The 16192-nt window shown below is 39.9% G+C and overlaps 1 protein-coding gene across 3 annotated transcripts in view; it reads right to left on the bottom strand.

Moving 5' to 3' along the window:
* nptnb (neuroplastin b) overlaps positions 1-16192 on the bottom strand; it is a 31966-nt gene that overhangs the window by 2753 nt on the left and 13021 nt on the right. The window contains exons 2-8 of one of the 3 annotated variants that reach the window (XM_078161232.1): positions 15220-15567; positions 10374-10548; positions 9194-9288; positions 5815-5948; positions 5346-5619; positions 3567-3616; positions 40-61 (exon numbers count right to left, since the gene is read on the bottom strand). In XM_078161232.1, coding sequence (XP_078017358.1) covers positions 40-61; positions 3567-3616; positions 5346-5619; positions 5815-5948; positions 9194-9288; positions 10374-10548; positions 15220-15567 — 1098 coding nt within the window. The remainder of the gene's footprint in view (positions 1-39; positions 62-3566; positions 3617-5345; positions 5620-5814; positions 5949-9193; positions 9289-10373; positions 10549-15219; positions 15568-16192) is intronic. The other 2 variants (XM_033622008.2, XM_078161234.1) reach the window with 2 other exon arrangements.

Genomic DNA, 16192 nt, shown 5'->3' with positions numbered 1-16192 from the left:
GTATGAATTATATGTGCAGCAATAGGAATATTTACTTACATTTGTCCAACTGGTTCGTCATCTTTGACACAAGAAGAAAACGGGGGAAAAGAAGGGAAACAGAAGTCAAATATAATGCAAAGACAAAAGCAAAATATTCGTGCTGCATGTTTCAGCGCATTTACTGCAAATAATATGTGCTTTACTTTGCTGACATTTTTCACAGTTTTCCCTTTTTTTGTTGTGAAAATAAACTTTTAGAAACCTGAAATTTGCTAGAGATATGTTATCAAATCATTCAGTGAACATAAATATTGTGGGATGATGCAGCTGAAAGCACAGATTGCTTTGAATACTTGAATACTGGTGTGGCAGAGTCGTGCACTAGTGGGAAGCGCTGACATCACAGACATGGGAGTCAGCTGCCGAACAGCTTTGTATGCACAAGCGTCGTGTTTGATAAACAGAGTCAGAGGGAAAGCACTAAACATACACAGAATTTAGGAGCTTCTTGCATTATTATTATTTTTTTTTTCAGAGCCTAAAAGCTGTTAAAGGCTGCAGCATATTTGTAATAGAAGGGCTGAAATGTGAAAAAAACAGTGGCTGGTCTCTTAAAAAACCACATCTTTAATGCCAAACACTCTAAACTTAACCTCGCATGCTATCTCAATCTCATGGGGCTCCTGTTCATTTCAGCCTGAGCATATGTGTAGGAGGGTTACAGATGGCTCACTTAAAGCCATCTTTTAATTACACTCAGCAATTTCATAGTGATTTTTAAAGAGCCTGGTACATGGGTGTGACATTGTGACTGACTTGGCATAAAAACATGAATCCCTTCAAAGCTTTCTCTCAGCATCAATTCCCTGCAGCACACAGTGGTTAATATCTCTCTATACCGTGATAATTTCTATTCAGATTATCTACATGAAGTTAATAAAAATACACATTTTTTGAGCAGTAATTTTCTCAGAGGGACCAAGATATAAAATTGACATACTCTGTCACCATACAGCAGTGCAATGAATAGCATACATTATGATGTAACACTAGCAGAAACTGGTGAATAATAGTGAATATTGTTGCATTGAGTGACAGGTTCAAAAATCCACAGCCTTGGGGTTGACAGGGTGGTTGGTGTTTGGCATACAGATGAAAATGTGTAAACAGGTAAGTAACCAGTCATGGTGAGATATTTTCCATGCAGTTATAAGTCGGAGATAAGCAGCATTAGCAGCATTCCATGGTATTAATATGGACCGGATTATGGCAGTTATAATGTTAGACAAAAAAACATGGTTCAGTGATCACTTGGAGGAGGAACATCTGTCGGTACATCCCCCTGTTTTCACACCTTATATGTATACACCACAAAAGCTGTGTTTACTATAATGGCCTTGCAAGCACATAATGAATAACAGATTTTTGCTGTGTGAGATTGATAGTTGAGTATTGATAATAATCATTGTAGCGCATCAAGTCTGATTGCATCGGTTCTACTTTTTCTGCAGAGATACTGTAAGTTTTTTAGCTTTAAGTTTTCCTTAATACACAAAGTGATTAGCAAATCATCACCCAGCAAAATCTGTAATTTTAGCAACTGGTTTTGAAACACAGGATAGAAATGTCAGCCTTTGCCTCAGAGCCCTTGGCTCTGGAGTATAAAAGTGTTCAAACACAGCTAAGCCATCAAGAGACCAGAATTCATAATGCACACAGACAGGGGCCAAAACCTCCGGGAATACGGGATGCTAAAAGGAGATTTTAGAGAGGCTGTGCATCGTGAGCAGGGAGTCCTCATTCCTGATTTGAATGGCATAAACATGGCAAATATAATCCACCTTAATCGCTTCATTTTTCCGGTAGATGAAACCAAACTAGAGGCCATACACGGAGCTTACTTTAGCAGTGTAGTTTGTGTATGTCTGTGAGTGTGTGTGCATGTATTTTAAGCTGGTATTGTTTTTTTCTGATGATAAAGTAATTATTTTAACAGGTCACAAACAAATAATGATTTATGATTTAGTGATGTAAATCGAATAAAGATAACATGATTAGAAACACAGTTTACCAGCATAGTGTTAAATGTATAATAAATTATACATTAAATAATGTTGAGTAACTGATAACATATTTTCATCTTTAGAAATGTGCACTGATAAATATTATAAATGGGTATCTATACTACTTGTAAAACTGAAAGAAATCATTTGTATTGTCAGTCAATATGTTCATATTATGTAATTGCAACTGATGTTAATACTCATTAAATGGTTAATCACTGGATAATGACGCATCAGTAAACACTATTTTCAACCCAATTAAATGATTAATACATTTTAAGTCTGTCGCTCTAAGCCTTAGTTTGTGATTGCCTGAAGTGTGGGTAAAGTGTATATGTGGATTAAAAGGAAAGAAAATGAAAAAGAGAAACCCCCACACATTTGATGAAAACTTTAAGACAGGTTTATCTACTTAATATTCCTTACACAATTGACTGAGGAAATCTTATTTTGTTTGGACCGCGGTTGCAATTTCAGACGGCTCCCACGGTCAGTAAATGAAAAGCAGGATGTACCCTGAAGCTCTGTTTGTTTAGTCTGTATTAGAGTGTAGAGTACAACTGTTGCCCAGTTGGAGTGATTCATATTAGTGGTTGCAGTTCTGTATTGTGCTTGTGTTCATGTTTTATTCCAAAAAGAAAATAAGGCAAAGCCACATGAGTAGAGGTCAGACTGAACCTGTGGTGACTGGAGACGCCCTTGGGCTTTCTAGACATTTTCATCTTGTCACATTCTTATCGTGCAGTTTTGTCTGCCTCCTAAAGCACGGGCCATTTCTTTTGTTAAATGGAAAAGCTGGTCTTATGTAGGGGATACCAGACAAAACTTCAAATGAAAATAAGTTACAGTAAATGTATAGGTTGGTTATGTATATATGCATGAGTAAATGGATACAGAATGAATTATTCATTTCTGTTTTTTCATTCCTGTTTTTACTATTTCTCTGCCCACATTGGTGGTTTGATATTTTGGCGTAATGTTCATACCCACGCTGCAGATGCTTCAGTGTAACCTCAATTGGCCACTAAAGTAGGGGCTCTTGAAGCTTTCCTGTACTCCTAACAGTCAAGTAGCTCTGTAATGTTACAACTACGTTGGTCGTGATACGGTATGTTTTTTTATTCTTTGGATTACATTGAAAAACAGGGCTCATCCTGTGTTTGAGGACTGAACAGTGAAGTATTCATAACAGTAGATGTTTTTATTGAATGGAGAAAATACCAGTGTGTTTCAAAGTAGTCCTATTAGTAAAGGAAAGTATTACAGGTGGTTTACAGCATTAATATTGCAAGGCTGGATGGGTCTGCCTTCCTTGAGGGTGTTAACATCTTTGTTTTATATTGTATTTCAGTTAACAGAAAAAAATAGAACAGGGTATATCCACAGCTACCCAAAAATCTATAAAACTGAATCAAGGCATGCATTGGTTTGCCAGTGTGTTTGCCAATATAGTCAATGTAGATAACTTTACTCCCAAATCTTAAAGTTTGGGCGTAATTGTTTTTCACTTCTTTCACTCACATGGTTAGGTTGGGCTGTCACACTGGAACTACTAACATACTGGTACAGGTCTGCATTGAGAAACACAAAATATCTTGATTGGGCTTTTAATATCACAAATATTACGGCTCTTTGGAGATTTACGCAAATTAATCCAACTTTTCACTATTGATCATAGGGGAACATGTCCTTATGAAAAAGGAAATGAATGAAGACAAGTGCTGATTTCACCCAAACTGGTATAAACATAATTTACTGTGTTAATATCTCGGCAAAGATCAAAAGGTTTTGGATGGACTGTAGGCTCGTAAAAACATACAAATCGACATAAAGAAATAAAATCTCCGAAACCATGCAGGATTTCTCACTTACCACCCATTTAGATTATGTTGCCATTTGGAAAGAGGGGGGAAGGGGGAAAGAATAGTAACCAATTAAGTTACATAGTCGGACGGATATATTTTATAGCTACAGGCTGATAACCCCACATGTTTCTGAACACTTATTCTGCTATCAACATGGATCCAAATGTGCTGTTACCATTGCCATTAGCACAGCACACAACTCAGAAAGGTTAGCTGTAGTATATGTGACAATGTTCTTCCTTTCTCCTTTCACCACACCAGTCGAGAGGCAAGGAGGCAAGTCCCTTGACAGTCAGTTGGCCACTACAGATCTCCTCTGAGAGCAGATGCAACCTTGTGGTAGCTTAAAGGGACAGTTCACCCCAAAATAAAAAGTACATATTTTTCGTCTTTCTTGTGCTGTTTATCAACCTAGATTGTTTTGGAGTGATTTGTCAAGTGTTGGAGACATCGGCCATAGAGATGTCTATCTTATCTTGAATATAATGGAACTAGATGGCACTCGGCTTGTGGTGCTCAAAGTGCCAAAAAATACATCTGAAAAACTCAACAGCAATGTCTCTTTCCATAAATCATGTCCCAATTACTCAAGATAATCTTCAGACCTTGTTGTGAGCAGTTTCATGTTTTTCAACTGTTTCTACTGAACTACATCTAACAACGGTAACACTGCACAGAAGGAAGCATGCCTTGCTGCTAGCTCATTTAGCACCATTGAGCTAGCTAACATCACACCTTAGCTAAGGAGGAAGCCATTAATGTTTACATCTGCCATGATTCTGAGCCCTTGTCCATGAGTAGATGCATGCTTCCTTCTGTGTGAAAATAGCTCCTGTATGAAACTGCTCACTACAAGATCTGTGGGTTATTTTGAGTAAACGGATCATGATTTCTGGAAAGCGACATTGCTGTTGAATTTTTCAAATATGTATGTTTTGGTGCTTTTAGCACCACAAGCCGAGTGCCATCAAGTTTGATTATATCTGAGAGAAGGCAGACATCTCTACAGCAGATATGCCCAAAACTATGCAATATTTATTTTTGATTTTGGGGTTAACTGTCCCTTTAAGATCTGATTAATCTTCTTTTGATGACATTTGTTCCTACAGTCATTGCCGGTTTGGAAAACAGTCACTGGGTAGTTTCTGTTCATACTTAAATTTCTTATCTGACAGTTGAAAGCAAACCTCTAATGATCAACCATGTTAAAACCTTAGCCTCAGTTTCATGGCAGTGTGTACAGTACATAGTTAATATATTTGTAAACTATTACAATACATTCATAGCGGACATCAGACACCAGACAAAAGAAAACATCTCAAACCTTCCAAAGTGCAATGTTGTAATTTGAACATAAATAATATCATATCTACTTTCATAGTTTTTTAAAATGTATTCGTGCCTCCTACTAGTAACAGAGAAGAGGTTTTCTTACCATCAATAATGTCGTCTGGCCTCTTGCGTTTCTCATACACAACGATGATGACTACTAGGATTATAATTTCTGCGAGCACACCCAGGAAAGGCCAAAGCGGTGCAAGGTGGCTGCGCACTCGTAGTATAGTGGTCTGAGCAGTGTTTCCAATCACGTTACTGGCATTGCATTGGTATATTCCAGGATCTGTGCTTATATCCAGGTTTAGTATGTTCAGCTCGGTGTAGTTGTCTCTGTTAGTGATGAAGAAGCGTCCGGTGGAGTTATCAATGTCCTGGAACACAAAGTTTATTACAATGAAAACAATAACAATGCTTAATTTGGAATAGATATGCAGCATGCTTTCTAACAGGTCTACCCACTGCACCTATACAGTATAACTGTCTGTTTCTCTCTCTGTCCTTCAGTTTTTATACTTATATAAACAGTATATAGTATACAGTTTACAGTATATAATATGTACACATACAGTGTAGGATGTTCCGTCCATTTTACGCCATGTCCAGGTGGGATGTGGGTAGCCAACAGACTTGCAGTACAGCATTGCATTTTCCCCCTCGTTTTTATTTTCACTTCGCTTGTGGCCGGTGACATCAGGTTTTGCTGGAAAGGTAAAATAAATAAATAAAGCTGATCAATAGCTGAGTTGGCAGAAGTAAGACATTCAAAGGCACGTTTTAACTCCACCAGATGGCATGAATAAGGAAAGCATGATTGGCTGTTGAGGCTATGGCTAAGAGAGAGGAGTGTAATTAAGAGTCTCTATAGTGGGGTAAACACACTGAAGCGGCCCTTTTTCCTTTGAAAATTTCACAACTTCAAGCTACTGCAGTCAAGAAGAAGCACAGTTAGTGGGCTCCTGTCAGATATTTTCAAAAATCATATGCATCACGTTGCATCATTTTGTTAATTAAAGTCACGTCATTACTTCTTACTTACTTCACAGTATCTCACTCAGTGGGTACTGAATATGTGTTGTATCATATTTCCTACATTTCAAGGCTTTCCTCTTTTCCACTTGACTCCTGAATCTACTCATAGGTTTTCTTAGCATTATTTCTAAAAAATCTAGCTAAAGCTAAGCTAAGCTAAAGCTAAAGATGATATGGAGGTATTGATGGTAAAGGAGTATCTACTATTGTACTTGCTAATATAGTTTCAGCACCCTATCATTTAAACATTTACTGTAGCACTAGTAATATTCTAATTATAAATACCTCTCTCTTTGACATAGGTGTGCAGTCAAACTCTCATTAGAGCTGTATTTAAGGAGTGCTTCTAAAAGAATTTGATCATTGCTGATGTAATGAGGTTTTGTTTCTTAGTAGATTCTAATAGTTTTTAGTAGTACATCGCTTAAAATATATGGACAAAATATCCCAGTATGACTTTTCAGCATATGATAAAAATACATGAAAGAAACCCTTTTCGGAAAACCTCATTGAGTCTAGTAAAACAGAGTCTTGCCCAGGAGTACAACTCTTAATAAAAAGTACAGATTCGGGTGTGCAATTATTCTTTGAGCACATAAACCCCCACCACCGAACCCCAGCAATGGGGAATATCACTCTGGAAGAGATAAAAGCATTTCAGTGCAATTTATAATGAGGTCAGGGAAGAAGGGGATCGGTATGATATGAGAGTTTCCAGATGTTCCCATTCAAAACAGTTCTACAGTGAATTCCACAAAAGAGATATTGAGCCAAAGGAAACTGTGTGAATTGTCCCTGATTAATGAATATACTGATAATGAAAATACAACACAAAGGTTCAGGATGTAATAAATTTTGGCATATGTCATAAAGCACCACAACAGATGCCAAGTCAAAGTCATCCATCAATAGAACAGAGTCTCTCCCAAAGGTGAGACACAGACTCTCCATGTAACGCTGCACAGCATCAGGAAGATAACTGTTCCTGCTTTTCCACTAATCCTCAAAATTACAATAATTCCTTCCATGCAATTAAGCAGGATAAGGGGAGAGGCCTGGAGTGAGCATTTTTCAGCTGCGCATGGATAATGGAGCAGGAGGGGTCTGAGCTCTTTGGTGACATCACCCCACTCTAATTATGGTGCACACGTGCTCCCTGAGCAGGGGAGTGGCCAAGCTCATTTGTGCCTTGTCCTGACTGTATTATGTAGTGACAGACAGCACAGAGACAGCCCTCAGAGTGGCGCTAAAACAGGCAGAAACCTCCATTTCACACCCCTGAGTACAATTACTGTGATTATTAATCTGTGTGAGCCAGACAGAGGTAATGTGACGTAGGAGTGTGACAAGGATGTGTGAGGAGGAGCAAGGTCAAAGCTGTCAGAAAAGAAACAGAAAAAAAAGATGACAGCACAAGTTAAAGAGCCATTTAATAAAATCCTTCATTAGGTACTCCCCTTATTTTACGTTTAAGTGGTGACATGTTTTGATTTTGAGAATTTGCGTAAAATTGTATAAACTTGGACAATCAACATTTGTTTGCTTGAGGGAAATGTGAAATTATGAGTATATGTGTTCATAGAAAAATGTGCCTGACATTTACCAAAATTTGAGAAATATAAGGTACCAAATATGTATCTGTGGTAAGCTTAGTATCACAGACAATAAACTCCACTGCTGCCACAGAGATGGCTGGGACCGGATTCAGAGCCTTAATCCTACAACATCACAGAACCCTCCATCTGTTGCCTCTGAGCTGAGTCCTGCAAGGATGAGTGTGCCAAGGACACTGTAGGCGAGGGATCTCAGTGAACTGCTGCCAGAAGCGCAGTGCAAAGCTGGCTAGCATAACAGTGGGCTTGCTACCTGGGTCACAAAAGATCTCAAACACCTCTAGAAAATCACAAGAGCATTTAAGAACTGAAGAAATGCTTTGTTTAGACCCAGCAACAGTACCTACTCTTAACGTCAAAACACACGTTATTTCATTTTTTTAGACATGGAATGTAGGCCCCTTTAAAGGGCATGCATCGTCAGTTTAGTCAAAAGACTGACTTTTTCTCCAGGGGACAGATAGCAAGCCTCAACAGTCACAGGCCTGCAGTCTAGTGATGGCTAGGATACTTCAGTTTGAATGGCGACGAGTCCCATCATCTCACAATCCAGTGAAAGCAGAACACACACGGTCATCACCCATGTTATGCAATCAAGCAGCGCTTTAAGACAGCCGCGGAATAAGAGGCAGGGCATGCTCAGTATGCTCCATAGCCATGCCACAGCAAATTGGCTTAAGCACTACACACAGCCAAGCTTCTCTTGAACAGGGTTTCACTTGCCCTTTCTCAGAGAAGATTCCTTATTCAAGTTGATGGCTTTGCTGTCAGCTTGAATGAAACCAACACAGTAAGGTTATTTGCTGTTACTGTCCTAGTTAACCTTTTCTACTTAAACCATTATTAAAATATAAAATGAATGTACAATCCTCATATCATCCATTTTCTTCAGCATATAACTGCTCTTAATGATGCCTCCTAGTGGGCTTTGTGGTTGCAGGTCTTAGTGAGCCTGTGCAGTGCCTGTCCATTTTGCTAGACTGTTGTATCAGTGCAGGCCAAGAATGACAAAAGCCTCAGGATTGCCCCCTGTCATCACCACTGCACTCGATGAATTCAAACATCTTTGTCAACAAGGACCCTCTTCACACAGCTTTGGGTGGTTCACTTTTGTAGGACGGCTCTATCTCTCTATCTCTTAGTAGTAGAACAAAAAGGCTGAAACTAAAGCCAGGGCTTTCTCAGAAGCTGAATACATTATGGAGGAAATCAATTGTCAGACACTGGCATTTTTTAATAAGCTGTATTTGTGTCATGCATGCAGCAAAGGTTCAGGTGTTAATATGTCACAGAGAAATCTTACCTTTTACTTCAATAGTAGCATTTGCATTCGGTGCCATGTCAAATGTGTAAACACACATGTATTCCCCGGAGTCATCTGCCCGTGGTTTAGCGATTCTACAACAAAACACAAAGCAAACCAACTTATTCCACAACTTTAATTTGCCAGTCAAGTAAATAAAGTCAACTAATTTCAGTTTAACTCCAGTAATTAGTTTGGACTACAGCGGTGAAAGATTGAGGGGTTTATAAGGCCACAGGAGACAAAATGTTGGCATTATGCTGTTATATTACGGAGCAGCAGCTCTGGATTCTGCAGGGAAGGGCACCACGGGCATTTTAGCTGTAATCCTCAGAGTATCACTGATGTAATGTGACAAGGAAGTGACCAATTGGTCTTATCTTGTGGCTAGGGAGAGTCTGTGGTATGTCTACGGGGGCGACAGTAGCTTTGTGCTCCAATGGTTATACTGTGTGACAGCAGGAACTAACAACTAGTTGGTACTTCAGGGTATGATAGTTTTTTTGTATGTTGTTAAATTCATAGGTACAGTTCAATATTTGGCTTAAGGCAGTGATATGCTTTTTTTTGAAAATCAAATGTGTGAGAAAGTCAGGAGTTGCCTCATCTTTGATCTCAATCAATGCTGGTTTGAAGACATTTAAACCCTTGAGTAAACTACCTCCTATCAACATTTAGAAAACCTGTGTTTACTAACTGCCTCAGCCGTTGCTTGAGGTCGACTGTACAATCTAGCTTTGATGATTTCTCTGCCGTGCCGTGTCTATTCAAAACATGCACACTGACAACTTGTAGAGGACCACATGCATCAATGTGATCTGTGGTCTGACCCATTTACAAGCAACTGTTGACAGTTAGCTGTCCAAGCAGAAAACAAACCCAAGGTACCATTCCTGAAAATGTGAGCAGCACGACTATTTTGAATGTAGAGCCACTGGGTACACAGCCTTTGTCTCAGCAAGGTCCTGCTCTGTGATATTTTCAGGCAAGAATTTCTCCAGACCCCCACTGTTTGAGAGCTAGATGTGACTATGCAAAATCACCTCAGCATTGTTTTTTTTTAGCTGGCAGAGCCACATTTAGATAACTTGTAGATAAATCCGCTTTCTATTCCTAGGAGCAATTTCCTCTCTCCCAAACTTTGTCCTACTTACTACACAGAGGCAAAGCCGTTTGTCACCTGTATACTGTGTTCCTCTGCTCTGTCCGCGTGTTTGCGATTTCCTGTCCATTCTTCACCCAGAAGCTTTCCCTGTGGGGAGTGTGGGCAGTGGTGAGGTTACACTGCAGGGTAACGGGTTTGAGAGGAGTGTCCGCTGACAGGATGGTCTGATCAGAGGCATTGATCTTTGGTTCTGGAAGACAGAGACAGTCAAACCTTATCACAGAAGTGGGGCTCAACGCCGTTTTAACGCTTCCTCCCATGCTGTAGTAGCTGTAGGCTGTGTGCTGTTTTTATACGATCTGTGTAGGAGGAGGGTGTCTATGAAGCGAAAACAAAAGTGCACACAACAAACAAACAGAAGACATAATAAGTACATGAAACAGCTGTGAAGCCTTGTATCAACCATTTATCTTTAGAGTAAAAAAGTAGTACTTAAGTAGTATTTCTGCATGGATCAACATTAGGAGAATAAGAGAGATTGAGACAAACAAAATATTACTCAAATATTAATTAATGACTGATTATATCTATCTCTTCTCAGAGCACTGCATTTATCAGTGATTTTCTGAATACTTTAAGTCACAGTCTCCAGGAGGATATATGACCGATAGGCCTGGAAGATATACTGTGGCTGATAACTGCAGACATTTTAATGCTTCATTTTAACAGGGGAAACTGGATGGACTCTCAAAGATGGCCCACCCTAAAGCTTGCATGTAAATGTCATCAGAATATAGAGGTAAAAAAATATACTTGGAGATCTGGGCTGAAGATTTATACAACACTGAGCAGTCCCTTGACATTTTTACATTATAGCTGAATGACTACCTAAATTACTTCACCCTCCAAATGGCTAAGCACACTGGTTACTACACAATACCAGGGTCCATTTCTCAAGGACGTTCAGGGAAGCAGGAGGTGTCATCGGAGAGCGAGGCGTCCTTTGCTCTGCCATGAGTAGTGAGCAGGAAGCCTCCTCCGCCCTGCCCCTCCTCCTCTTCCTCCTCCTCCTCCCACTCCAGGGCGGGCCAACCATGGCAACGATGGAGCCCCCAAGGGGAGGAGCAGAGAGGAGAAGCATCATAATCCTACTACTGGCTGCTGCTGCAAGGCCACTAGCAAGGGGAAAGAAGAGCTACTAAGACCTGCAAGTGACTTCTATTAGCATGCATGACACCTTCTTCTTGCCATTCTGTATAGTCAATAGCTGAGAGGATATCTCATCCCTCCCCCCTTACAGCTCTCTCTCCCCCACCAAGCAGAACCACATGTACTATTAATAGTATCTTGGAGACATGCATACACACACATTATGAGGTACATAAATTAACATTTAGCAAACACGGCACAGTGGTCCACAGGCAGTTTAACCGGAAGGTTGTTTGTAGGACACCACGACTTAAAATGTGGTAACTGTTGGATAATGATCGCCACATCAGAATGTGACTATAGTGAAACCTGATCTCCCCCTTTCCTCTCACTGCTGCTATAATACAGAGCTGCATTTAGATTGATATTGTATCCAATTATCTGACAGATATTATATGAGGGGGTGATACCTTTTTAAATGATTACATCATCAACATGTTTTTTCGACCTCATCGGATACTTAATTAAACTACCAGTTTTGATTGAATGTCAGCTGGAGCTGTTACATTTTCCCAAGATATATTCAATCTTTTAATCTAAATAGCTTGGCAAGGTCTGTGTTTGGGGGCCGCATTATATCATTGTAAAAGGCAAGGCAGGCCTCAAATCATAACATTGTAGTACACTGCAATACAAAAAGTGCAACACCGGAGAGATGTCCAACTAACTGTACTGGCACAGGGAGAAAAGTGGGCCTCCTGAGCACATGGTTGAGCTAAATGGTTTGAACCACTCATTCTTAATAAGGATATGCAATTTTCAATACATCCTTGTGTCTATTTCAAAACAACACACATTTGTGATACTTTGTGATACAAACAGTAGATCTTCACATACCATTATGACTGTTCTAAAAAGCAAAGTCTCACAAATGTGCTTACTGTAAAATAGCTATCTTTCCACTGAGATCTGTTTTTAGTTAAAGTGATACTATATACAAAAGCTATCTGTACGTATTTTGGTATGAAACACTCACTCTTGCTGGCTTTAAAAGTGGCTGTAAAAGGTTTGAGGTTTACTTTTCCCCAGAGACACCAGCTGTGTTCAGCTTGGATTCCAAAGGTGAAAAGCTCTTCACGCAAGAAACAAAAATGGAAAATCATTTACAGAAATCTTGCAAACCACTCCTGCACCATCATCACTTCCCCTAATGTGTATTTGTATCTTCAGAGAATTCCTCCAAAATACAACTAAATAAAGTACTTTCATGGAAATTTCAGGGTTGCAAGAAGAGTGATAAAAAGGAAGTGTGACATGAAGCCATGTCTTTTGCCATATTTTGGTGTAACATCGGACGATGATGCAAGAGAAGTTTCTACAGACATTTTGAAACCTTGTCACCATTGGAATCAGATGTATTTGACATGAAGTCAAAGCTGAACCCAGCTGATGTTTCTGTCAAAGCGATAGTGCGACATTTTGGGAAATAGGCTTCGATTCAAGACTTAGATATGAGGAACGATCCTCTCATTTCTAGAGAGTGGTATTGATTTCCTCCCAAAAAAAGCAAAACTTTGGCAAAGTAGCACATTTTCCAAAATGTCCAGGTATTCCTGTGAAGGTCCAGTGTGTAAGGTTGAGGGGATTTAGTGGTATCTAGCAGCAAGGATTGCAGATTACTGCCAGCTTCTACTGGCAAGAATTTCGTCAGCATTTATAGTTCAGGAGGTTTTTAGCGGGAGGCAAATTATCCACAAAATAAAACTAATTATATATTAAACAAATGGACCCAGTGATTGCCCACCCTCATTGCAAAGGGGCTGCCAACTACAGTGGCCAGTGTGAAACCACGAATGGCCCTATCTAGAGCCAGCCATTTAGAAACATGACAGTGCAATGTAGCATAGACAAGGACCTGCTCCCTATGTGGATTTAAACGGCTCATTCAAAGGTAATGAAAACACAGTGATTCCTTTTTCAGGTTATTATACACAAAAGAAAACAGATTATATTATATTATATTCTATTTCTGCCAATATATACCCCTAAATCCTACACACTTGACCTTTAATAGGAAAAATACAATTTCTTTAAGAGTTTCATACTCAAAAGATAGATTTGGGGAGAGTATCACTTTAAACACATGTAGAAAGTACATGTTAAAAGATGTATCTTCAGTCGATATTATCCACGCATGCATATTTTTGTTTTGTTTTGTTTTTTAATTGAATATTAAACAGTCTAGTAATGGTAATCAATTACTCCGTAAATATCATGGTTCTGAGTATAGTGATTTAGAGTGATTCACATTCACAAGCTAAATTAAACAAAAGGCCAAAACAAGACAGTAAGACTTTGGCATGTTTCCCCAACTACAGACAATACATCCATATTAGTGGGCTATTATGTATAGCCTGTTATATACATGTAATAACTTGGATATTACATGTATATATGAAGAACATTTACTCCTCAGTAATGACAGAATATATTTAGCGAGGGCTTGAATTGCAGGTCAGACAAGTTACACTGTGGCAGGAATGTAGCAAACGAGTAAATGTGAACAGCTTCTGTCCTTTGCACTTCTTTTAACAGTTTAAATTGCCTCAGCCCTACAGCTAATCAAATAGTGCTCACACAGAAATCAAAATTTGTCAGTCCAATCAGAAGAGCCAGCAAGGATCAAACTCCTCTAAGCTTCTCAGAGAGCTTCACTATGACTAACAACATTCCACATCTCCGTGTGCTCCAGTGGGCAGAGCACTGAAGCATGTACAGATTAGGAGGGTCCAGTTGAAATTCAGTTTGTTTGAATGTTTGTGTGCATAGCGCAGAGGGTTAAAGGATATAATGTCATTACTGATTCACAGTCACACGCTTAATGGCTGAGAAGGCACAAGGTTACACAGTGCACAGGCGAGTCCAGAGAGACTGTTTAGTAAAAGTGAAATCTCTGCCTCATCTGAACGAGAAACGAGACACTCAAGGCCCTCGTGTGGTCGTATCCTTTATTGGATTACCACACATGAATTTGAAAGCAGAAAATGTTTGCTTTTATCAGGGAAAGAGTTGACAACAGGAATCACTCTTTTACACCTTAACGGATCCCTCCTTGTGTCTTCTTACAGTCCCATTTACACTGTGCCCAGAGTGAGAAAGCCAAATCAAAAGCACCATTACTTCAAAGCACCACTAGGTTTCTGCTACATTTAGCAGGCAGGGCTTTGAAGTAAATAAAACAATCCACATAACGCAAGAGACACAACATAATGTTAAGGGAATAAGTATCACAAATAAGTCCAGGAATAGGAAATGGGTGAAATTAGGATACAGAGAAAAAGATAATGATCAGAATATTGTAAAAGGACACATGAGACAGTAAGAACGAAGGTCTGGTGTGGGAGGAAAGAAGGAAATGTAGATAGAGACTGGGTAAAGTTCCTGGGTTTGTGGTCATTTACAACAAGATGCTCAAGGGATTTGGGGAGAGGCTGGGAGTTTACTGAGTTCAGTAACTAAATTGAGGAACAAAATTGAATATTTATGAAAACAAAACTCAAAGGCAACCATTGGCATTAACATTACTATTAATACTTGTGGGAAAAAACCTTTAAAAATGAATAAATAACATGATTAGTGATTGTTTTATTTCTGTCTGGCCAGTGAACGCTGTGGTGGGGTAGGCTCTTGAGAGGTTTTTACGGGCTGGAGTGGTTAGGACAGGGGAATAGTTCGTTCATCATCTAGGTACTACAGCACATAGACCACTCACTCTGTAGCACCGAAATGGTGGCCTGGGCGCGGATCCAGGTGATGGCAGGGTTTTGTCGGAGGTCATTGCGCTTGGGGTCGTTGCTGGCCCGGCACTCATAGGTCCCAGAGTCCTCCAGTGTGAGACGCGTGATGCCAAGCACACTGACCCCATTGGTGCCGTAGGCCGTGTTGATGGATACCCGACGCTTGCGGGCTCCGTCCCACAGCTGCTTGAAGGAGTCAGCTCGGTTGATCTCAGCATACCACCACTGGATCTCCGGAGTTGGGTTACCAACCACGTCGCAGTACAGCTCAAAGGTGTCCCCCGTAAGCTTAGTCTCAGACATTGGCGACTTCACAAACCCAGCTGGAGAGGAAAAGTGTATCAGGATGGCAGGGAAGGAAAGGGTAGAAGAGGGTTAGAGCAGTAGGAAGGTGTGATAAGGTTAAGGGATGGAGAAGGAAATTAAATAGGATCAGAGTACATACAAACAAAAGAGCGGATGATTAAAGGCAAATGATAACGAAGCAAGGCTCAAATCATCGATAGGTGGAAAAAGAAAAGGCTAATGATTCACCTAAATCCAGTCCATTCAACGTCAGGGTTCCTTGGCCCACTAAGGCCATTAAACTGTCAGACAGAGTCATAGTCAACCAGTCTCAAGTCCATGCCAGCAAGTAGTGCTGGTATAATTTCTCACTCTGTTTTCTTTTTCCTTTCTCCATGTCTTTTTCTCTGTCACATTTAACCGTATAAAGATGAGTGCAACAAGACTGAAGGGTAGAACTATTTCTGCATTCTCACTGAGTTTAATCAGTCTCCTTAAAGGTTTGCTTGTCAGAGAGCCTTGACAAGTAGGTGAACAATCACTCAAGGCTTTTCTACACTCACTCTGTGGCAACAATCAGTGGTACCACTCCTACTTGACCCCACTGACATGAAAACTTCTCATAAGAGTGCCACACATTTGTCAGTGCTGGAAAAAAACATT

This window comes from Epinephelus lanceolatus, chromosome 2 (assembly GCF_041903045.1).
Source record: "Epinephelus lanceolatus isolate andai-2023 chromosome 2, ASM4190304v1, whole genome shotgun sequence".
Lineage (NCBI taxonomy): Eukaryota > Metazoa > Chordata > Actinopteri > Perciformes > Serranidae > Epinephelus > Epinephelus lanceolatus.
The sequence above is the reverse complement of the archived record's forward strand: the minus strand, read 5'-3'. Positions and strand labels throughout refer to the sequence as shown.